The sequence below is a fragment of the Rhynchophorus ferrugineus genome, unplaced genomic scaffold (genome assembly GCF_030347505.1).
Source record: "Rhynchophorus ferrugineus isolate W39M unplaced genomic scaffold, kcgeb_rfMv2 rfM5, whole genome shotgun sequence".
Taxonomy (NCBI): domain Eukaryota; kingdom Metazoa; phylum Arthropoda; class Insecta; order Coleoptera; family Curculionidae; genus Rhynchophorus; species Rhynchophorus ferrugineus.
This window is the reverse complement of record NW_027472584.1, coordinates 21,144,103-21,169,927: the sequence shown is the minus strand read 5'-3', so window position 1 is coordinate 21,169,927 and position 25,825 is coordinate 21,144,103. Positions and strand designations below refer to the sequence as shown.

General features: G+C 28.9%; 1 protein-coding gene across 3 annotated transcripts in view; it reads right to left on the bottom strand.

The window, feature by feature from the left end:
* The window catches only part of Apoltp (Apolipoprotein lipid transfer particle), a 159,110-nt gene that overhangs the window by 33,837 nt on the left and 99,448 nt on the right, over positions 1 to 25,825 (bottom strand). For all 3 annotated transcript variants that reach the window (XM_076404794.1, XM_076404795.1, XM_076404796.1), the window contains 10 exons: positions 24,814 to 24,950; positions 21,528 to 21,764; positions 20,882 to 21,080; positions 18,635 to 18,837; positions 16,471 to 16,620; positions 16,224 to 16,398; positions 14,308 to 14,523; positions 3,789 to 4,034; positions 3,511 to 3,735; positions 1,099 to 1,428 (listed from right to left, as the gene is read on the bottom strand). In XM_076404794.1, the coding sequence (XP_076260909.1) occupies positions 1,099 to 1,428; positions 3,511 to 3,735; positions 3,789 to 4,034; positions 14,308 to 14,523; positions 16,224 to 16,398; positions 16,471 to 16,620; positions 18,635 to 18,837; positions 20,882 to 21,080; positions 21,528 to 21,764; positions 24,814 to 24,950 (2,118 nt within the window). The remainder of the gene's footprint in view (positions 1 to 1,098; positions 1,429 to 3,510; positions 3,736 to 3,788; positions 4,035 to 14,307; positions 14,524 to 16,223; positions 16,399 to 16,470; positions 16,621 to 18,634; positions 18,838 to 20,881; positions 21,081 to 21,527; positions 21,765 to 24,813; positions 24,951 to 25,825) is intronic.

Here is a 25,825-nt window from a genome sequence, read left to right as displayed (position 1 = left end):
TATCATCTGTTATAATCTAAATAAACATATTAGTTTTTTTTTGAGTTTTCAATTAAAATTTGTTAGTTTGATTAACTGATTTTAAGTTTTAAAATTATTTTTGAATCATTATATATAGGATGAGCCATCTGTTAATAGATTATTTTTAAAGCATATGTTATTTCGACAATACACATATTAATACACCTTCAAATAACACCTAACACCAAAATTTCATAGCAATATTGGGTTGGATTGGAAAAAAAATGTTTAAAAAAATTTCATATGTTGAGTTCTCAAATGCAAGAAAAAAATGTGCTATTTTACCAGCACCCAAGTCGATGAAAACTATTGCCATTAAAAATTAAACTGTACATCCACCGTATTGTCCAGATCTGACTCCCAGTGGCTCCTGGCCGTGTTCATAGCTCAAAAAATACACCAAGGAAAGGGACTAAATTGAGTTTATATTTACTAAAAAGTTGTTATTTTGTTAGTGTGTTATTTTGTTCGTGTCACATTAAGTATAGAATCGTTACAGAGTCAAGTTTTTAATCTCTTTTATGATGTGACAATGATTTAAAAAATATTTAGTGTCGAAAATATGATAAAAATAACAGATTGACCACCCTATATATATCTAATAACTTATCCTCGACAGAGTAGTATATTAAAGGCCTATAATTTCACCAAATTTATATTGAAATAAAAACAAATTAAAAGATAAGAAATTCGCTAAACCCTTTTCAGCTATAAACTACAGGAAATTAGTAATTAGTTATGGTGACTGGGCGTTATCTGAAGATTTTTGATTGTTGTTGTGTCGGAAACCGGTGTTTTTCTTAAACATGCGATGCCATTAAGTATCAGAAATGTATAATTTAAGAGTTTCTTTTTCATTATGTCCCGTATTGATTAATATGATTTTCTAACGGCTTTATTTCTCATTCTTATTTTGCAGGCCTCATAAATTATATATATATATATATATATATATATATATATATATATATATATATATATATATATATATATATATATATACTCTCCATCAAATATGAAGGCTGTTGAAGAATATAGTAATGTGTACGTATTATGTATTAATAAAAATATACTTACTATTGCTGATGCTTCTTTTTGTCTCAAATCAACGTCTGCGAAGGTCATAAATCGAGTCAAAGACAAATACGATCTTTTGTAATCAGCTATATGTAAGGTACCAGATTTTATGGGGCTCCAGTTCACGTAGCCGAAGCAATTCAAATATAAATCGGTAGCATTTTGCTGTGCCCAAATATTGTACGTGTAATTGTAAGCCTGAACTTGCGATTTATCTACGGCCATCATTCCTAAACTAACCCGATGTTCGGGATTTCTGGAATAATCGATTATTAATTGTCCATCGATGGAGGAATTTCCATATCCGTAAGTGGTTAAAAATGAGACGTCCTGAAAAATACGTGCAAATAAAAGATTCGGATGAATTATGTTAAAAAGTATCGAAAATTTTAAATGTTTGTGTAATTTTAAGACTTTTTCTTCTATAAAAGCTTTTTTTCTCGATATATTTCCACCAAATATAATTCCAATATGTATCCAATGTTTTATATTGAATTTCTTGTTCCTTGAAAACTAATGAAAACATGTCTCAAAAAAAGTTCAGTTCTGGGGAAACGGAATTTGAAGTTTCACTAAAATAAATTACCAAAATTGATGCCAAATCAAAGAAAGAGAATAATAGCTACAAACGGTACCAATAAACAGAATTGTAAAGACAAAATGTACAGTAAATGAATGACTTCTATGAAAGAAATTGGCTATCCTCACAAAATTTTTCACTAAAGCAAAATTGAGAAGAGAGATAAGTTTGTGATTTTTAACAGCACTTAATATTTTTAATTAGGCTTCCATGAAATTAGTGGGATTTATTTCTTTTACTAAAACAAAACTTGATTTCTCAATTTATGATACCCGTCACAATTCGTCACATACTTCTGTTGCGAAATCGACCACCTGGATGGATGAAGGTGCGAACAGATTCGAAAAAACATGGACCATGATCAAAAAGTGATCTGAAAAATTTTAACTAACATTAACTCTGATCAGGTCCAGTGCAGAAAGTCCTGCGGAACCAATCGCAGCGTAATGGTTAATGGCGTTAATGGTATGATGATGGGAGAGAAAAAAATGCCTGAACATCTGTTGGTTTAATATACAAACAGTCAACAAGTCACCATAGAAACTACAGACATCAACGAAAATGCTTAGAAAAGAAAAGAAAAAAGTCTTTCAAAAGTTTAGCATATTCTAGTTTAAGAGTAATAGGCTGGCCATAAGATTTTTCTCGTGGTTAATGATTTAAAACGCGTTACCACTTATTTGGTTCTAAAAGAATGGCCAACGTTCCCCAAACATCACCAATTAACCTCTGCACTGATAAGATATCTCGTGAAAATCCTAAAACTTAAAATTATTAAAAAATTAAAATTATTACACAAACATTTGATATCTATTTAAATAAAATACATAAATGTTTATTATCTCAAAAAATTGAATGACATTTTTCTATATATATATATATATATATATATATATATATATATTTAGTAAAATGTCATTCAATTTTTTGAAATATTCATTCAGATATCTCGTGAAAACTCTAAAACTTAAAATTATTACATTTAGTTGTCATTTTGACTACTTAAACTACCAAATCAAGTTAATGGAATAAGCTGGAGATTTTATTGATTTAGACAGAATAAAATCGTAGACATATTACATCAAATGTAAACTATTTTGAAGGTAGTGTCAAGATTACACAAACACTTGATATCTATTTAAATAAAATACATAAATGTTTATTATTTCAAATAATTGAATGACATTTTTCTATATATATATATATATATATATATATATTTAGTAAAATGTCATTCAATTTTTTGAAATATTCATTCAGATATCTCGTGAAAACTCTAAAACTTAAACTCTAAACTAAAATATATATATATATATATATATATATATATATATATATATATATATATATATATATTTAGTAAAATGTCATTCAATTTTTTGAAATATTCATTCAAATATCTCGTGAAAACTCTAAAACTTAAAATTATTACATTTAGTTGTCATTTTGACTACTAAAACTACCAAATCAAGTTAATGGAACAAGCTGGAGATTTTATTGATTAAGACAAAAAAAAATCGTAGACATATTACATCAAATGTAAACTATTTTGAAGGCAGTGTCAAGATTACGCAAACATTTGATATCTATTTAAATAAAATACATACATGTTTATTATTTCAAAAAATTGAATGACATTTTTCTAAATATATATATATATATATATATATATATATATATATATATATATATATATATATATATATATATATATATATATATACAGATAACTTGTTATTCGGGAAAAACAAGTTTCTCAACAAATATGAGGTGTATTTTTATAAAATGTATAACGATGGGTGTTGCAGGATTAACATGAACAAGACACTCACTTTTTCAAATGATGGATGTTTAAGTAAAAGTTCGACTTGTTCTCTATGAAATCCAACTCGTCTCCAATCCAAGGCAGCCTCTACCGATTTACTGTCTTTTCCCCATACAAGCGAGCCGTCAGTTGAAACAATCGAATCACTTACGTTGTAAGAGCCTTGAACCGTGAAATTTCTCCGAGGATATGACATATTAATAAGTAACGTTTGAGCATCGAAAATATCATCCTGAAATTGTTATTGAATTTTCTTCGTTTTATCTTGTCATTTGCAATACTTACCACTGTATTATTAATAAGAATTAAATCGTAACCTAGCCAAACTGTCGGGCTTAATTCCAATTTTGAGCGCTGTTTATATTCACGTTCCGATATTGAGTAGTCCGTCTTAAATCTGACGGTCCTGTTGAGATGGGTTGCAGAAAATGAATACGCCTGACCGTTTGCGTAGTTCCTAATGTTAATTTCGCTGGTTACATTGAATTTTGATTGATTCTTTATATTATATAGATGTAGGTATTTGTTATCCTGTTGAAACAATAATAATTATTTATTATTTTATTAAAATTTACCATTATTGATAAAATGTAGTAGGTGAATTCATAAGTTTTATGAAATGAATAGGTTGCTCTCACAAAGTCCTTCATTTAAACAAGTTTCACACTCAAATTTTTATATTACAAAATGTTCCAACGAATCCGAAAATTAAAGGAAAAATATACCAACGTAATGTATGAGAATATTCTGAAATATCGTGGAGAAAACAGATAAATTAGTGATTGTTTAATAGCACAGCATTTCCTAGTTAGATCCTTAGTAGGATTTATTCTTCATTACAAAAAAAAGCGAGTTTTAATATACATTAATCATAATACAAAATGTTCCAACGAATCCTAAACTTTAAGGAAAAATATCCATACCAACGTAGTGTATGAAAATATTCTGAAATACTGTTGAGAAAACAGATAAATTAGTGATTGTTTAATATATACTCATCATAATATATTAACGTGATCTAAGTACAAAAGCGTTTAATATAGTTTTTATATTATAAAATGTTCCAACGAATACGAAAATTTAAGGAAAAATATCCATACCAACGTAGTGTATGAGAATATTTTGAAATACTGTTGAGAAAACAGATAATTTAGTGATTGTTTAATAGCACAGCATTCTTCTAATCAGGTTTATATGAAATTAGTAGGATTTATTATTGACTACAAAAAATAAGCGAGTTTTAATATCTACTCATCAAAATATTTTAATGTGATTTAAATATAAAAGCGTCTAATATAGGATTTCCCGAAATGTACAGTAAATGGATTAAATTCTTAGTTGAGAGAATTTAAAATCGTGGTATAGGGCGCAGCACATAATTTTAATAAAAACAATATTTGTACAATCTAGCGGCAGTCTAATTCTAATTAAATTTGTTATAGTAAGGTGAGTTACTGATAAGCTCATTTGTTTTCCTTTTCATTTAAATTCATTCCAACGGGTAGAATTAAACAAAGTTTAAAAGCTACTCAGAATGGTTTTTGAGCGCTAAAATTTTAATAATAAAATCATATTAAAACTTTTCTTCAGCGTAAATGAGAGAACTTTAATTTTATATTATTTTAGGTACGATTTTCCAAATCAAAGGGAATATCAATACTTCTTGTATTAAACAGTATTTTCGTTTCCTTTGTTCTAATTGATTTTCACTGATTATATTTATGATCACACTTAATAACTGAACAAAATATTCATCAAAATTGGTGTTATATCTCACATATGATATGTATATGAAGATTGTAAGTATGGTAGCTAAAACATACTAAGGCGTGCCAATCATAGTGTTTTAAATTATGAATTTATTATTTAAAATGTATGCCCTTGCCTGAAAATTATGAACAAACAGCTACTGTTTTTCTTTGTTTATGATAATGTGTCTGAAATAGCATTTGTTCTTTGTGACATTTTCATCAACATTTCAACAACTATTCATCATACGAAATAAACGCGTATCACTTCAAAACTCACTCTATTCACGTGATTTAACATTTTCGGATGTTTGTCTCGTCCTTACACTAGAAAAATTGTTAGCATATTGTGTACCATCCTGTTACTTTGTAATTTTCGAAGATACATAATTATCCGTCAGTATTTCCTACTATAAGTTTTATCAATTATTTTTTTGAGGTTAGTGAAACCTCGACTTTATATTACAAGTGTAGATATTATTTTTACAAATGAAATAAAGCCAACGAACTGAAAATCAACTTATAAAACGACCTCAATATAATTTTTGTATAGTAATAGTTCAGTTCTGTTCAATTGTCGTTAAAAGTTTTCATCGTTCCACAACAAATACATTTATCGGAAGTTTCGAGCCGGAACACGCAAATATCAACAGTAAAGGAAACCAATAATAAAACCGGTCAAAATCATATTCACTTGATTTTTCGCTGTTGGAAATACGCCCTACTATTCAATTAATTGTGAAAGAGGGAGAGAGAGGGAGAGATAGGTAACAACAGGAGCAAAAGAGAAAGAGAAAAGGTCTATCAGACGACGAAACATTTTTCGAATATCGTTTGCTGTGGATAATATTTGGCAATTCAACATAATTACATTTCATTTTTGGAAAGAGTACATTCCACAATGTTATACGTTTTTTCCTGTGCTTAAATCATTCCACTCTGACAAAAAAAATAGTGAAATGCAAAACGGTTATTCCCAATGTATACGGTTCCTTTCAAATTTCATCGCCTTTGAATACAATGTATTTATGGAAAAGAAGAAAGTAAATTTCGAATGACCCTTAGAGTCTTCTTCAATTGATTTTTAACCTCCTCAATTAACGCAAAATTGTATCCGCAAAGCAGTTTTTTGAGTTTAGGCAATATCCAAAAGTCGAACCGAGCTAAATCAGGCATATAGGGCGATAGTGTATACTAGGACTACTTTCTAAAAAAGTTTTGGTAAGAATTATCAATATAAGAAAACGTATTATAGCGCTTATTCATATAAAACAAAACGTAACACTCCAATAATATTCTTTATTGGCAGAGTTTCATAATTAACAAGACTGCGATTACCATTTCTTTTCTATTTTCCCTTACTAAAGCAGTACCACTTAAATAAACTGAATTTATAATTGAAATGTATATAGTAGAACTTTGTGTTTTTCGTTGGTTAGTTTAAGAAAGAAAACTAGAGCTTTTGGCAGCCTTAGAAAATCCAGTTTCGACGGTGGTTTCGACACGGTTAACTCGATACTATCTTTTAAGTTCGTCTTCTGTTTAAAATAAAATAACGGATGCCTAGAAATTTTTGCAAAACCTAGAATAACCAGCAGTACAAACAAAGTGGAACTAATACACTTCTATTGGTTTCGGTATGCAATTTCCATGAAAAGTTTCCATTGTTTCCGAGTAAATAAATACACTGCAAATTTTAACAGACCGCATATAAATCAGTTGTATATCTAAGAATTATAGAAGACAAACCTATTTTTATTATATTAACCGAAATTTTAAAGGACTTTTGCAAGACCACATCATGACCCTGATGTGGAAAATGCAGTCAGTATTTCAGTGAATTATATTTCAGCTTTTTGAAATGTCTTACAATAGACAAGAGTGCTCATTTTAACACTTTTCTATGACAACTTTACGTATCTATTTTAACTACAAAAAGTAAATTTGAAAGAAAAATTGACGTTTAAAATAGTCTAATTTTAGACAAGTATTAAAACGATCTAAATCTGTACGTGACGTAGTTGTTTTGGTAACACTGGACAATATATATGTATACAGGTCTTATTTAAACATCATTTTAATAATTAGACATTTTAATGTGTATCCTATTTAATGTTTAATCCAAATAAATTCGACCACAAGGCACCAAAAAGTTTAAACGTTAAGTGACGTCAATGTTTCATATTGCTTCTGATTTGTGTTTAATTTAATATGGTGAAATTTTAAATATTCTGCCTTTATTTTTACTAAAATCTTAGTAATCACACTTTTAATTCAAAAATATATTTTCTTCAATACATTTGTGATTCTTTATTACAATCATCATGCCTATTTACCTCATAATTTATTAAACTAAAATAGCTAGGCCTAAATTCATCGTGCAGACATTTCTTTATTTTATACCTACGTCAAAGTTAATGAACTAATTTAATTTGAGAGGTGAATCTAAGTCTGTGCTTAAGCAGAAAGACTAATAGACGGTATAGACTAATTTCATTGCGAATGAAAATTTAATATTAAAACCGTCCAATTTCTCGAGTAAAACGAGTAATTATTAGTAATTAGTTTAAAATGTGTGCTTCCTGATATCGAGAACATAAAAGTTGCCATTTTACGACTAACAAAAAGATCCGGACGTTTTACTATCGGTATTTACGTATTGGATAACTGTTATATAACTAGTTAATTCGGATTGATTAGTTATTTATCGGAAAGTTCGCTGTATACCACCGTTAATTATAATGGATGCAGTATTGTTTTAATTTAAAATTGTTCGAAAAAAATCACATCTACAATAAGTAAATGAAAATGAAAATTCTTAATATGTAACAAGAACTTTCAATAAAGAAAAACAAAAAATCCATCGGTAAACTTTTGTTATCTTATTCACATAGAGTACCTGAAGAAGGCATATATAATTATGAACTATATTAATTTGTTAAAAGATTAGGTATTCGCGATTTTTTTTAATAAGGATATATACCCAGAAAAAAGCATCTTTAATATTATATTTCAGTGAAAAACTTCTCGATATATAGTTTATAATATCGGATATCAAAGTTGTCACTAAGTATAATTTTTAATTTATTTAATAATAATTATATTACCAATATATCATTGGAACTATAGGCTTATAAATTAATTTTGAAGCATTTAACATAATTGACAGATGGTGCTACTGCGTATTAAATCGCATCGGGTACGGTTATAATCAGCTTCATTTTGAAGCCTCATTGACATGCTTCACTTTTCAATATGTCATTTAGACGAAGTGTGAACAAAACTTTTTTCAGTGCGTTGAAAATGTCTAAATTTGTACTTAGTATATCGCATTTGCGGGAAGTTTTACTTTATATTTACATCTAAGGCGAAATATTATTGAATGCTCCGTGAAGCTTATGACAGCCATGCTACGTCCATTTCGACATGGGAATATTTGTTTTGATGTCTTAAAAGTGAGGATATTAACACCAAAGTCAAACAGCGTTCTGGAAAGACCAATATCTGAAGGCATTACTCAATGATGATCCATATAAAATACAAGAAAAACATGCATAATTATTGGAAATAACACAAGAAACCATTTACTTGGAGAACATGGGAATAATCTAATAGTTTAGATATTTTGTGCAATATGAAGTGAAGCCAAGAGACATTGAATTGGAAAGGTTTTTTGCATCTTATTGTTACTGGTAACGGGTCCTATATATACCGGCAAAAATACAACAATGTTATTCTTTACAATGACACTGCTCGACCACATGCTACAAAACAAGTGAAATCATACTTGGAAACATTAAAATAAAAAGTGCTACCCCACCCATCGCATTCTACAGCTGTGGCTCCTTCTGAGTGTTACTAGTTCTGACATGTGAGTAGTGATCTGTCTGAACAGCACTTCACAGCTGATGTGATGATGAAAATACTAAAAAAAAGTCGATTCGTAGATAGCCTCAAAAGATACATTTTTTTTTTTTTTTTTTGTTCTGGCCTAAAAACCAGGCGGTGGAATGCATGACGCATACCTGGTCGCGGAGACTTGCCCTGGAGTGACAAGTTGGACCGGGTTATGTGGGACTGCCTCTGGGCTTACCAATACACTAAACCGAAACCGCCTCACAGTTGACCCCTGTGGATCACTACTGCTACTGCATTAAATTTGAACTTAAAAGATAATTAAACTCAAAAGATACATCGTTCTTTCTAGATGGAAAAAAACAATGACTATCGATAGACAATACTTCGAATAAATTACGTCGCACCGATTTTTCACAATAAAGCATCAAATTAACAAAAATTCTTTAAGACTACTTTAGAAGTCAATAAAACATACATACAACATATAGTCTGGACTTTTTTCTAGGCGTTTTTTTTATTTTTCAGTTCGAAACAAAACTGGAAGAATGATTTTTGGAAATATGACTCTTTTGAAATTGGTCTTTAGAACATTGGCAAAAAAAACTGTTTTTTCCAATTGAAGAAAACTTGTAACGATTTTTCACACACCCAATATTACTAGCACCTTTTTTATTATTAACGCTTTTTTTCTCTATCTTTACAATCGACATTCTTTATCAAAATCCTAAAACTAATAGAAAAGCAATCGACTAGACGAATTTTAGTTTGAAACTTATGAATGTCAGTATATATACTGATTACAGATAGACTATTAAATAGATTATATTTTTAGTATTAATGAATTTTATGGAAACACCAATGAAAGTTGAAATCAGAGAGAGAGAGAGAGAGGGGGGGGGGAACACCACAGTATAAATAAATCTAATATATATTCCGAACTTTTCTCTGGGTGATTTCTTTTGAATAAACTACTCAGTTCTAAACAAAACTAGAAGAATGATTTTTTCTGAACCGAAATATGATACTTTTGAAATGTTATCACTTTTTGAACATTTCGAAAGGTTCATTTACACACCTAATATTATTAAACACTTTTTCTCTGAGTAGTAATAAATTTGTCGAAAGAAAAACAAGCGACTAGACGTATTTTGATTTAAAACTAATAAATGTCAATATAAATATTCCTCTAAGCGTTCAAGTTGAGTTTTATCATAAAATCACATCACCCAAGGACTGAAACAATTCTATTAAAGAACGAAAGCACAGTCAAAAAGTTTAAATTGGCGATAATTCATATTTCGGTGGATTAGGAGAAATAGCAATCTGCCACAAACTAGAACGTGCTTATGAGTTGTGTCCAGAGCCCGTTTGTTTTTCTCGGCTGAGTCATATTTCAAATAAACGAATGGAGAGCCTAACTCTGCACACATTCATCACTCTAGGATATATACCAAAGTTTAAATCAATAGCGTGTTTCTGTGTATGCACTCACATAGATACATCATTACATCAAGTTATCTCTATAAACTTATCATACTTGTCAACGCGTATATTTTCGCACGTGTAATTTTTGATTCCCTAACTCATCTTTCTTTCTAACACATTTCACGATATATCTATTATATGTCACTATGTTATACCTGGGCCTTTCAAAAAGTTATTATAAAAAATATTAATAATTTTTTCTTACATTAAAAAAATACTATTTTTATTATTTTAAAAATACTTTAAAATTGTAGAATTAATGTACTTTCAGAGCCATTCACTCCACACTTAGTAAAGTGTGGAAAGAATGACCATTCTACATGATACAAAATTATAATTTGGAAAGTCACCGTTCAACCAATGTTAAAAGCGAGCTAGATTTTATCACGGACAAGTTTGCTTATCTGTTTACAATAATAAAATATTTAATGACAGCTTTAAATGAGATGGTATATGAACATTTCTAATTTTTTTACAGTTTGTCGGCTTTTCTGTTCAAATAAATTTTGGTTAATATAAATCACAGGAATTATAGATAATTTTACGTTAAATCCAATAGTAGTTTAATGAATTTTATAAAGCCTTTAATTTTTAAGTTATACAATGAAAGGTGTATTTTCAAAAAAGGAGTGGATGTCTGTTTATGTTATATACTTCCAAAATTATGAATTCTACAGCAAACTAGAATGAATTTTCGTTTATTTGACATCAAAATAAGTATATAACGAGAGTTTTATCTTTATCTGAGCGGTGAAAATTACACATTGTTGCACTTTTTCCGTACATATAGTCGTGAAATGTTGCGATTTTTCGTCATTTTCATGTTTTTATTTGGTGCCATTTTTGTTCAAATAATCGCAAGTTAACGAAAATAGGACGGATTACATAGAATTTTTTGTTTTTAGCTTATACAATGAAAGGTATATTTTCAGAATAACATATTGGCACATATTTCCAAAACTGTCAATTATACAGAAATTTAACATAGATTTTTGTTTATTTCACATCAAAATACCTATATACGGAGAGTTTCATCTTTATGTATGAGGTAAAAAAAATTGTCACTTTCTCTGTTACCATTTCTGTTCAAATAAGCACAGATTAACGAAAATTATAGGTATTATAAAGAATTTTGATGTTGAATCGAATGGTATTGCAACGAATTCTATACATCTTTTAATTATTAGGTTATACTTTAGGTAATGAGCCGTTATTTTCACAGAAAATGGTACATATCAATATATGTCACCTATTTCGAAAACGATGAACTCTACAGCAACTTAAAATAGATTTTTGTTTATTTTACTTCACAAAATACCTATATAACGAGAGTTTTGCTTTTATCTGAAAATTTTCCGTAAGTATAGTCGTGAAATGTTGCTATTTTTTTGTAATTTTCGTGTTATTTGCTGTTATTTTTATTCAAATAATCATAGAATACTGAATATCATGCCCGATAGGCCTATGTGGGTCACATCTTTACTGCTCTTGCGAGAAATGTCCTCAAGATGGATGAATAAAAGTTTTCTATTAGCTAGCAATTGAATAATTAAGGATGTGCATAGAATAAACATTCACTGATCTTCAAAAAGGAAGAATACTGCATTCGAACTCTTACAGCATTCGAGTGATAAAACCAAGAAAAATAGCGACATTTTAGCGAAAAATAAATTGTTGTTTCATCAAAATATAACAACTTTTCACGCTGACTAAACTTAATTTATGTGTAATATCTGCTAGACCGAGTTCTTCTCTCTCTAGACTTGAACAAAGTTTAGGTATTTTTTAAAATATTAGGAAAAAAAATTAATCGGCAAATGAAGAGTAGAATCTGCAAGTAATGAACAGTACTACAACTTGAAAATAATAATTCATGCTCTCTTTTTTAGAATAATTATATGGTTTGTCCAATAATTTTTGTATCTGATAAAACACAACGATATTATGGTTGACCTTTTATTGTTCCAAAAATAATACCTTTTTTATAATTACGTCTGTGGTCCTACATTTTTTTATAATTAACCCAGAGATATTTAGTAATGGTGTATCTATTTATACAATGAAGGGCTATATGATAAATTGTACTATAATACAATAATAATGGGTACATTATCATAAATCATCTCTAAATTCAACAAAAATATTGAATTAATATATGCAGAAGTATTTTTCAAGCTATAAAACAATATGATTTTATTGTAATATCGCTTCAAAAGATTTCTACCAAACCCTATTAAACAAAACCCTTTCAAAATAGGCGCACCTTACTCAAACTCCCGATCTTTGTCAAATATTAAGGCCAAAAAGTTTAATTTAATTCAGTTCGGAGTTAACTTTGGTTTTATATTAAACCTTAATATTCTTAGCTTGGCAATATTTAAAAAATCTTAAAACATTTTATGACATCTTGCGAAAGTGTATTACTGAAAAATGAGACTTTTATATAAAAGCTCTTTTTTGATGCCTTGTTTATAATTAATTTTTATTTTTAAATAGATATTATTTTTAGCTTTTTTTTGTGGTATTATTAAATCAATATTTATTATGTTATAGAATGTATATGGCTTTTTAGTGTCCTTAAAAATAGATATATGCATAAACAAAACTTTCCCAGGATTTTTTGTTAGAAACGTTATTGATAAATAAAATCAAACTATAAGTGTAAAATAACTATATAGCTATAAAATATTTATGTAAAAGTGCTGAATTCGGATTTTTGAGATTTTTAACGCGAATCGAAATATTGTTTTTGTATGTTTAAAATATTTTTTTATTTACATATTTTCAATTGGTCGATAGTTAAAAGTATTTTAAATTCAGTGTTTTTTAAAATACTCCAATAAAATATAAATGGCTCTGTGAATTTATATAGTTTCAGTCTCATATCAGAAGACACTAGTGTGACTATTAAATAGCAAGATGATTGTTCACATAAAACAAGCGACTAGACGAATTTTGTTTTAAAGGTAATGAATGTCAATATAAATATTGATTATATTTTAATAAATAGTAATTAATAGTACTTAATAAAATTAATAATACTTATTAAATTGATTATATTTTTATTAGAATGAATTTTATAGAAAAGCTAATGAATGAAAGTTAGAATTAGAGAGAGATAGAGAGATAAACCCTGTACCATTAATAAATCTAATCTATTATCCAGATTTTTCCTAGGTGATTTTTTTAATAAACTAAGTTCGAAACAAAACTGGAAAGATAATTTTTTTCTGAACCGAAATATGATTCTTCTGAAATCTTTTTGGTTTTAGAACATTGATGAAAAGCTGGTTTCTTCAAATTGAGGAAAACTTGTTACGATTCTTCACATATTAAACACTTTTTCTCTAAACAGCTATAAATTTATCGAAAGAAAAGAAAACGACTAGAAGAATTTTAATTTAAAACTATCTAAACTGTGTATCAATATAAACATTGATTATAAATAGATTATTGAATAGATTATATTTTTATTAAGATGAATTTTATGGAAACGCCAATGAATGAAAGTTAGAATCAGAGAGAGAGAGAGAGAGAGAGAGAAAGAAAAAAGTGCGAGAAAAAGTTGATGTATCGGAAATACGAGATATTCGAAAAAACATTTAATATAGGAAAAGCTTTGAGTGACTGAGCAATTGGAGAGTGGTAATGCAAGTAAAGCAATAGATTACAATGGATTTTATGGGAACAACTGATTTATTTGATGCACCCACCACAGTTGCAGCATTGTAACCATCCCTTGGTGTGTCGCTTCCCCGTCTGTGAACATAGTCGGCACCAATGGGGATTTTCTTGTTCAATAGTTCGACGTGGATAGTATCCGTCTTTAGTCCCGCCTGCGACTTGGACAGGCAATTATACTTGCCTTCCAGAACATTTTCGCCGTTATATCCCACTGTGGCACGACCGATGCTGAGCTCTGCCTTTTTCTGTAAAACTCATTCATTAACATTTGTTTTTTGCTTGCGGGGGATCCATTTAAAGATTTAAGAGTTTTTGCGGCGCTACCAAAGTTATCTTCTTGCAACACGAGTACTATCGAGCCCATTCTTTCCCATTTCCCATTCGGCTTTATTAATTGCTCTAGATTTTTTACGCGTTTAAAATGCCATTCTGGTATTTTAACAATGCAAAATAACCGTCCTCTTTTTTAACACTGGAAATAACTGCAGCTATTAAATACACACATAAAGGGCCTTCTTTAGAAATAATATCCCCTAATTTGTTAACATTTAAGAAACTCTTTATACGAGGGTGAAGTTTTCAGTTTTCGAAAATATTTAAACAACGTTATTTAATAAAAGGCCATCTCCATTGAAATGTTAACTATATGTTTCTTTTCTCAATAATTATTATTTTAAAGTCACAAGTTTTAAATTAATCAAGGAATTTTTCAAAATTATGAATTCTACAACAATTTAACATGGATTTTCGATTATTTGACCTCAAAATATGTGTATACTGAGAGTTTTATGTTTATCTTACAGGTAAATATTTTTAACACTTTTTCAAAATATATAGTCGGGAAAATTTGCGATTTTTTTTTTCATTTTTATAATTCTTGGCTTAGTTATAGAATGAAAAATGTATTTTCAAAAAAAGAGTAAAGAGTGGATATCTATTTACGTTTTACTATGTTTTTGTTAGGTTTACCAATAATCCTACAACAATTTAACATGGATTTCCGTTTATTTCGCCTCAAAATACGTAGATATTGATAGTTTTATATTTACCTGAGAGGCGAAAATTTTTGACATTTTTTCCATGTAGTCGGGAAAATATGCGACTTCTGGCCATTTTCATATTTTTGCTGCCATTTCTGTTCACATAGTCGCAGATTAGTAAATGGAGGGATTATGAAGAATTGAATTTTACGCTGAATCGAATAGTGGTATAATGATTTTTATACAACCACTATTTTTCGAATTACACAGTGAAAAGTTTATTTTCTAAAAAATCGCGTATATCTGTTAATAACCCTAAGGCAATTTAACATATGCTTTCGTTGATTGCAAAACCAAGTACATGTATTTTGAAATGTTTATTTATCTGAGAGTTAAAAATATTTTAGAAGTTTTTCCATGAGTATAGATGTGAAAATTGCTCATTTTTCTGTAATTTTTATGTCTTTTTGATATTATTTGTATTCTTAATATGGTAGGTTAATAAAAATCACACCTTCCATGACCGATAGAGTTCTGAAGGTCATATCGTTATCGCTCTGGAGAGAAATGAGCTCAAAATGGTTGAAGTTCTTGGCAAACAATTGATAAATTGAGGATATGCATAACTCTTTTTTCACTGAAAATAACTTCAGCTATTAAATATGCAAATAAAGAACCTGCTTTATAAATTTTTTATAAATATTTATAAAGAAATGCAATAGTCACTCAGTAATTATCCCAAAAAAATGAGTAAAAGCTTCTGTAATTTTTATTCTAGATACTTTAGAGTTTTCAGAGCTATATAATAATTAACTATTGCTTTTATAATGTTTTAGACATTAGACTCATATAATTCCTTTTACCATTTCAAGACATAATAACTTTGTAGCATCGCAAAAATTCTAGTAACACTGGAAAAAGTAATCGTCACAACTCAATGTTGTTGCCCTCAATAAGGTACTTACGTCATATTCATAGTCGACGTTTCCAATATGCCTTGTTGCTAGAGGCATCTCTACTAGAAGATTTCCTTTGTAGTTTTTCTCGCTAATGGAAGTTCCCATTTTTATGTTGCATTTACTGTCTAATAGTGCCGTTCCATTGGCCCAGAAAGCTTTGATGTATCGATTATAAACGTTCCTGTGACAAAATTAGATATATTTCAGTAATATAAAACTTAACTTTATAAATTGTATATATATAGATACTAACGGTGTTGTTTCAGTTTTAAAATGTGCAGCTGTAAAATTAAGGTTTTTATATGGGACTGATATGTTAAACATGCCGAACATATTCGCCAATTCTACATAATCTATTGTACCATATGCCAGCGATACATCCTCCGGATAGAATGTTTTGCATCTGAAAATGTAAGGAATATTTTAAGAAAATGTCTTTGTTGTTTCGCGTATGATTTGTTTTTTTTTGCGACAACATATTTTATCGAAAACAGAAGGTACATGTTATTTTAAAATTCATAATTTACTAAATTATGAAACCCACTTTCTTATCCTACAGTTGTAAATGATTTTGAGGGGAGTAAAAATTTGTTAATTGCATTTTTGGGCTAATATGTGTCTTCATTTCAAGTTCATTCATTGTTCATCATTTTGTGTGATTTTTTCAAACTGAATTCAACTATATTGAACTGAGGGGCAGCATAATTTACGAAGATATTACATACAGTTTTTTGTTATAAAGTAGCGGAAATAATATTAACTACTTTACAGATTTGTCAAACGCATTAGGGAATATATAGTGATTAAATATAGTTTTATCAAAAAATATATACATATGTTTGTTGTTTTTTTTTCGTCAACATATTTTATCAAAAATAGAACCTACATGTTATTTCAAAATTCATAATTCACTAACTTCGTATCAAGTTCATAAAACCAATCTGTTTGACCAATTTTTTTGTGATTTCTTCAAATATAATTCAACTATACTGGATTGAGGGGGAGCAGAAAATAAAATACATAATTTACGATGATATTTTGTACAGTTTCTTGCTATAAAGTGGTGGAAATAATACTGTTTTGAAGATATAGCAAATAAATTTGCAATAATGCGGTGGTTAGACCTTGTTTTACCAGAAAAGTTTTATGCATGTTATTTTAAAATTCCTAATTTACTATGATACATACTTTCTTATTCTACAGTAGTAGATGATTTGGGATGACTGAGCATTTATTAATTTCATTTTTTTCTGCTAATATGTGTCTTTTTTTGAAATTCCTGAAATACAATGTTGATATTGCGAATTTGTGTTGTCTCTTTGGGTGAATTTTTCAAGCCTAATTCAACAATAAAGAATTTAGGCGCAGCATAATTTAAAATGCATAATTTATGAAGATATTATATACAGTTTATAGTATTATAAAGTGGTTGATTTTTATTATTTTAGTGGTTAAATAATATTTTAAATATTCAATATCACGTTTAAGTAATGACAGGAATAATTTAGATATGAATGGTAAAGTTTAAATACTTCTAAAACGTTTTTCTATCATAAAATTTCCTTTACATTTCCAATTATTATTTCATTATACCAGTAATACTTTTAATAAAAGTGTATACTTCGGAATATTCGAAATATCAATGGAAATAGATATAATAATACTCATACAAAAAAAAACTGATATAATTTCTGATAACTAGTGTATTTAATGACCGATTTATTTGACCCACTAGACAGCATTTGAAGTGTTTTCACTTGATTAAATAGTCCTTGATTGGCTATAAATGAACAGTTTTTATGGTAAATAAAAATAAATCGCGCTTTCACATGAATATGGATATCTATGATCTACAACTAATTTTTTGTAATTAAAATTATGGATTCAGTAAGGGTTACATAAGTAATTGAAATATGTCTTTAAGTAAAGTAAATTTAATAGTTTAGTTTTAATAAGTAAAAAATATATATTATAGTTTATATTTATATAGCAGCCAAATTATGACAAAGACTAGATAAATGTTGGGATTTTTTGAGGATAGTATATCTTGTTTGAACATATATATTCCGCAACTTCCAGTAATTTATGATGAAGTATTTATAAAAATGTGGATGTTATTTGTTAGGCTCATTCATTATTTTATCATATAAATTGTTAATTGAGCGTTTTATTCAACGCACCACTCGCCATGTATACACAGAAAATAAACTCATATAAATTCAGTTAGGTCCCACGTACCTTTTAGAGATTAACCTTCTGATGTTCCATAAGGAACTTTCTTAATGAATTTCAAATCTGTGAAAACGTACAAATGTTATGAGATTTACTGAAGAATTATCTTCATGAGATGACGAAATTATGCAAAACAAAAAACATTCCACCCAAAATAAATTTTAATATATGCAAATTCTACGTACGTTAAGTTGTGATGCTTTCCAATCCCTTCGTAATTTACTTTGGCGACAAAAAATTGCTTATTCCGGTATTTTGGTGTTTTTAATTTATAGTTTAATTCCATGGATTTGTTTTGTATTTTCATGTTACCGATATTGCGGTATTCCTGACCGTCCCATTCGACAACAGCGTCAGCTGTCATGTTCTTTTTGTTTTCTAAATATATCTGAAATAGAAATATATAAAACTGATAAAATAATCTCGACTATATAACCAGTAATAATCGATTTACATCAATAAATTCCCACCTTTTATTTTTAAAAATTAATATGCAAGAATCAAGCTATAAAAAACATTTGTTCCGCAGCATCAATCACAATGGATTATTATTAATCTTTCGTAACTCAGGTGGCGAATATTAGAATACCTCCATATGTCACATTCAGTAAAAAACTGAAACAATAAGTGTGGAGGTGCTTTATTTGATTGAACGTTATATATGGAAAAGAGATAATAAAAGGGGATAGTGTTAACAGAGTTTTTAAATAATGATATTAATTAATATATTTTCATTCTATTTGAATTGAACGATAAATACTGGCTGTGAATAATTATATTAATAAAAATTATTATGATTTTTGTCTCTCTTAAGTTTTTTTGCATATTTTGATTTTTTAGAGGCATATATTTATCTTAAATAAGAAGTTGAAATAGTAATGGGTATAACTAATACTACAAGGTATATGTTTAAATTATACAAGCAATAATAAATCGCATACAGCCCATCCAAAATAACAGCGAATTTACGTAATCATGATATCGAATCTATTGCCTACTGTAAATTTGTTTAAAAATCAGACTATATATTTCATTCTCACATTATTCTAGTTAAAAAGGGATACAATGATGTCTAATGCATCCGAAAATGTAACCGAATCAGCCTATAAAATTCGCCTGGTTGTCAAATGTCTGCAATATTCTTGAAAATATTAGTGATAATAATTAAAGGTTACAAACCGGCAAATATTATTTTAGCGCTTTGCTTGTTGTGGTAAATTTCAATTTCTTCTCAATATTTGTGATATTCTGATTGAATAGTCAGAATCGGAAATAGTTTGTGTCTCTAAATTAGTTACTTCTTCGAATAAAAATGAGATACTGGACACCCACTCTTGAACAATAAATCACATGGTTGAACAATGTGACTGTATATGGAGCAGTACGTCTTCCTCTCTATCATTCTTATTCAATCCAATATAATTGATGTGGGATGTGACAAATAACTACTACAATGGACGTGTATACTTAGAAATATTTACTAGTAAGAACTGTTCGGTTATGTAGTATGTCTACAATAACACCTTTAGTGTGCATGAACACCATTAGACACACAGAAAGAAGAAACCGAGAAGTGGTGTAATTGATAGGTTGGAATTTAATAGTAGAGTTATTCACAGTTATTAGTGACTCAGAAAGTGACAGTGACTGAATTAAACTTTCTGGATGTTGAATTATGAACCAATGCTGATAGTTACCAAGACAGGATGATGAGAGTAGAAGCAGCTAAAGGTGTATATATAATTAATATAGGATAACTGCAGAAAATCGCATTGTAAGGTGTGAATGATTTGTGTGCATAGATATGTGTGTAATTGTTCCTGATATTCATAAAGATTTGGTTAGAATTCATAAGGAGACTATGAATACTAACTGTTTTGCAAATATATCAAATTCATTAAGGAGAATGCAGTGATTAAATCTATTTTTATGAAGAAAAATTTACACACTTAGTAACAGAAGACACTAAGGAGAAATACTGTGATATCAAAATATCTTGAGAAGGAATCAAGAACTAAACCTAAACATAAATATGCTCTGTAATGAAAATTTATTACTTGTATATTCAATTGTTAATTAAGTAGAATAGGCTTCTAGGAGATACAACTACATAAAAAAAAGAGAACTCTGCTTCATAGCTGGCGTAGAAAAGATTTAATAGTAAATATAATAGAGCAACCCCATCCTAGAAACTATTATGGCTGTATAATTAACTATAGTTTAAGTCCTTCAATAATATATCTATTAAATGTACTATTATGCTTGTTTCATTACTTTATTTACACTAGAATTTTGTTTTTACGCCATACTTTGTGATGACGTGAGTCACTGTTATTTTGGATGGACTAAAAAACACCATAGATTATGGTGTATCTAGTATAAAGCCATATGTTAAGATCATGCAGATAATTATGTATCTGTGTATATATTACCTTGGACCATGATCCATATCGTCTGAAAGGATATGAACTTCTGTATTTAAGTAGATAATTAATAAAACTGAGGTTCTCTGTATATGTAAGCTCGCCAAACAAACTGTGAGTTTCCTTGAAATCGTTTGGTATTTTTAAATGTCCTTCTAAGCCAATGTTGTTTTTTCCGGGTAACTTCAGGGAAACGTTTGTTCCAGCGCTGAAAACGTTTTATTGTTAAACTAACTACTTCGCCGGAAATAAAGGTGTATCAAGTAAAAATCCATCCAAAGCCAATGGTCGCCGAAAAAAGTTCATCGCTGGAAACAGCAGCGAATGGGAAGCGGCTTTTTTATTTAGATAGAACGGAAAATATCATCTTGCCTTTTTTGCGTTTGAAAGATAATTTATTTAATCCAAAATTAATCAAGAAAATCGTATTATATGATATAAAAACAATTCCTTATCCGAGACAATTTATTATGTCACATAAAAGACTTTATATAACAAAGAAAATATAATTTAATATTTCAGTTTTGCTTTAGGAAAAAGGAAATTGCTTTGAACGAATCGAAAACTGTATTTAGTTTCAGAGAGATCCCTGCGGATGTATATATTTAAAATCTAACACCTTATATTTGATGTTATAGTTCAGTTGATAACTTACCTCCATATACGATCAATCTGTATATCACCTCCGGCTTCTAGTTGCTGGAAGCTTTTTTCCGGATTTTTATAAAATATTTCTAAAGCAGACGAACTCGAGTAATCATGATTTTGATAGCTTCCAACTGCTTTTACAAACATATTTTCCCAATATAACCATATATAGTCTATATCAGCCTTTCCTTTAGCTTGGCTCAGTTCAAAATAACCTCGAACTCGTCTCAAGATATCATTCGAGCTGAAAAAAAACTCCGATGATTATATTAGGTTTCGATATTATTTGATATTTAGCTCTATAGAGGTATTAATTAGATTTTAATTAAAACCGAACAATATCGAATCCTTGTTTACTTCAGATATAACGTTTACAGCTAAACCAAAACTAAGAGGATTAATTTTGACGAATGCAAAAATTGCATTCGGATCTCATCAGGCTATTGAATCGAAACGATGGTCGGTGCTTATGCAAATTTTTTAATTATTTTTTTATTCTATAACACACGCCTCTCTGATTAAATATTTGTTTACTCAGGAATATAGTTCTGTTTAAGAAAATATGCCGTTTGTGTCCGCTATGACTGTAAATAAGTGGACCCAAACATAAAGGCGAAGATTGGGTAATATTAGAGAATATATATGAATAATATCCCTTAAAGTATACTAGAGAATAAATATATATTATTAGAGAACAATTAGAGAATAAATTTGAATAATAATTTTAGCCCATACAGTGACAAATACAAAATACAAAATGTAATACAAAAATTGGTTGGAAAGAGCATTACGAGAAAAGGGCCAAATTACTAACATTAAATTAATAGTTAAAAATTTTATTTATTTTTTTGTTTTATTAGAGACTAAGTAAGGTACCTATTTTGAATTCACCGTAAAAACAAATTGTAAGTTAGTCAGCAATGACTAGTAACAATATATTAATAAAAATATCATTTAACTCCTATAATTTAATAATAACAATCGCTGGGGATTAGATCTGGCGAGTACAGTGGATTTTTTCTGTGTGGATTCTTCACTTAGTTTAAAATTTAGTCGAACAGTTAATATTTCGTGGTATTATCTCTTCAAATTAATAAATCAATAATATTTCATGCGCGTTCTAAAATACGTAGGCCCATCCAGCCGACTGTGTTTTTGCCCGCTTTGGGCAACGTTAAATTTTTTCGGTCCTCTCACAGCTGACTATCGTTTTGATTCCGGTGTCTAGTTAGGAATCCATGTTTCATCCAGTGCCAGATAACTACGTAAAAACTCCTGTTTAGTGCACTTAAAAGGGTCTAAAAAGCGTTCCGAATCCACTGTCATGTCCAACATTTCGTGTAAATTGGAATCAAAATACTTTTAATATATTTAGAACCTTAGATATCTCCTGTACCTAACCGGTTACAGTCATGAGCATCATTAATGGACATAAAACCATTTTTATTCTTATCATACCATTGTTTTCCTAGCACAGAAACACTAGAAAACTTGAATTTATTAAAATTAGTCAGAAGGGAGTTTTCAAATATGAATGTCTTTGATCATAGCCTGGATGTTAAATAGAAACTACTAAATGCCATATGACCTACTGATAATAACACAGTTTCGAATTGATAATTCTGTAATGTGGGGACTCTATTAGACATGATAATGAAGTTACTGCCAAATTCAGAGGTTGTTATAATTATTATAAGTGTTCTTCATCTTTTTCTTCTATTGATAATCAATTATCTGTCATCATTTCTTGTTTCGTTGGTTTTTTGAATTAATTCTTCACCTTTTGTTAGTTTGCTTTCAAAATATTCATTATTCTGTACAGTGCATCTTTTTTAGGACAGTATAGCCAGTTTATGTTTTCTTTTTTTCACTTCCATGTTTGTATCTATCCTTGCACTCACCTCCTCTTTGTTCTCCCTTATTTTCTCTATTACTTTTCTCAGTCTCTCTCCTCTGTCTGTAGTTTTCATAATTCCCATATTTCCCCATGAATGATCAATTTCCTATCTACAATTACAGCTCTCTTTCCTTTTGTTTTTCCCTCTAATAGACATAATTTTAATTAATTTCTGGTCTCTCTTGTTTATCTATAAATTTATTTTTATCTCCCTTTTAATTTCATCTTGTTTTGTAATATTTTTTACTCTTTTTGTTTGGTTTACCCTTTTATTAGTCTTTAATTTTTTGATAGTTATTTGTTCCCATGTCTAATTCTTACTTATTTTTCAGTGTTCAATTTACAATTTACTATATTTTGTTTCATGCCAACTTCATGTTTTCAATCTCTTCATTTTCTTATTAAAAATATTCTTCTTGTTTCTCTCTTTTTTATTTGCTCATTTATTTATTATTTACTTGCTTCCTTTTCTCCATTTAATGGTTTTGTTCTCTCAATATTATCAATTACCCAATAACATTTAATGCTCTCTTTTTCATTATATCCCTGTCATTTTCATTATTTTACTATAATCCATTTTTTAATTGATAAGGTTAGAACTTTATCACAATTTCGTTGACATGACATTGTTGTAATATTGTTGAGCAAATTATCACGGCAACATGCAACGTAAGTAGCATGTTTCTTAATCTGTATTATCAAATCATTGTTTTGAAAGAAAGCAAATTTAGAGACTATGACTGTAGTGTGTGAAATAGAGGATAATCCAAGAGGCCAAAACTAAAAATTTAGTTTTTCACGTCACCTGTACGTAATTCATCAATTTGGCTCTGAAGATACATAACCCTAGAAATGTTAGAAGCTAGAAATCTAGCTTCCAGCATTTACTGACTTGGTTCTGTAGCAGTTGAAAGTTGCTCCAATATTGGACAAATATTTAAACATTATTTGGGATGAATGACTCATAACAACAAACAAAATTATTGTACTAGATAAAAACCTATGTGGGATCAATGATGCTTATATGTTCTATAGAAATCAGCTTGTTCAATATTTAATGATCATTGGGCGACCTTTGTACAACAGTAAATCTTGAAAAGCTCAAATTAAAAAAAACCTGTACATAGATATGATCTACAAATTCTATATTATAACATGATTTTATTTAGTACATTAAACTGAATATATCGCAGCTTGGGGACTAACAAAATGATAAGTTTAAAATAATACCTGTAGAGTGTAATAAATAAAAATTTACTCGACATTTATTCCACAGTGATAAATTATTGTATTTGATGTAGTCTTTGTTTCACATAGTTGCATTACCAACAATGTTACGTCTATTTTTACGAAACACAAATGAGCTCAGTTAACGTTACAACGGAAATAAACTTACGTGACACTTAGGCCAAATTTCGGATTTTCTATATTGGGGATTTGTGTTTGGATTGCCACATCCAAACTAGCTGTATTGTTGATGCTTTTTGTACATATATAAACATCAATTTTTTGCGTAACATCTGGGGGTTCCACCTAAAAAAATATCAATATCATAAAGGGAGATAAACACTTGAAATCCATTCTTGTCAATAATATTTTTGTTGTGTGTTGAATTCAATTTAATTTAATCTATTACGGTATCGTTTTTTCAAATAATAAAACAATATATTTTAATTAAATTTTAGTGATTTTAATATAAGGAACGCGAAAAATCAATGTTTTATATCAACATTAACAATAAAATACCCACGGTTTAAGTGTAACAAATTCGAGGTTGGTTTTGAAAAGAGGTCACATTAAAGTTATGACTAAAGTTCTTAAAGGTATTAAAGAAAAGATGTTTGTGAGCGAGCAAAACTTTGTTAAATAATTACCTGTAAATTAATTTCCCAGTTTAATTTATCGCCAGTGGTAGCGTGGCCTTTGAAATAGGTCACTTATGTCGTATAATTTAATAGACGAACTAATTTAATATACAATTAGACAACTAATAGTCGCACAAGTTTTGGTATAACATATATTACGAACACGAATTAATTGGTATCATTTTTTCCTTCGATTTGGTATTTATTGAGAGAAAATTATTATAAATTACGTTTAATTAAAGTAAATTTAACATTTTTGGTAAGATAACGATATCATGTTGATATAACGGTATCAGATTTAAGACTAATTGTTCATATACCCATTTTCTAACCTCTTGAGCATTTAGGACACGTTTCCAATCGAACTATGCTGCTTCGATGTGAATAAATCATAATAGGAGGTACTAAGTCTACCAAGTATGTTGTATTGGAAAGATAACTCGTATTTCACATTTCTTATTATATACCAACGAGGTTATTGATGTATTGTTATGCAAGGTACTGATTTTGCTGCTGTTATTGCGTAATTGTGCCTACGTTGCT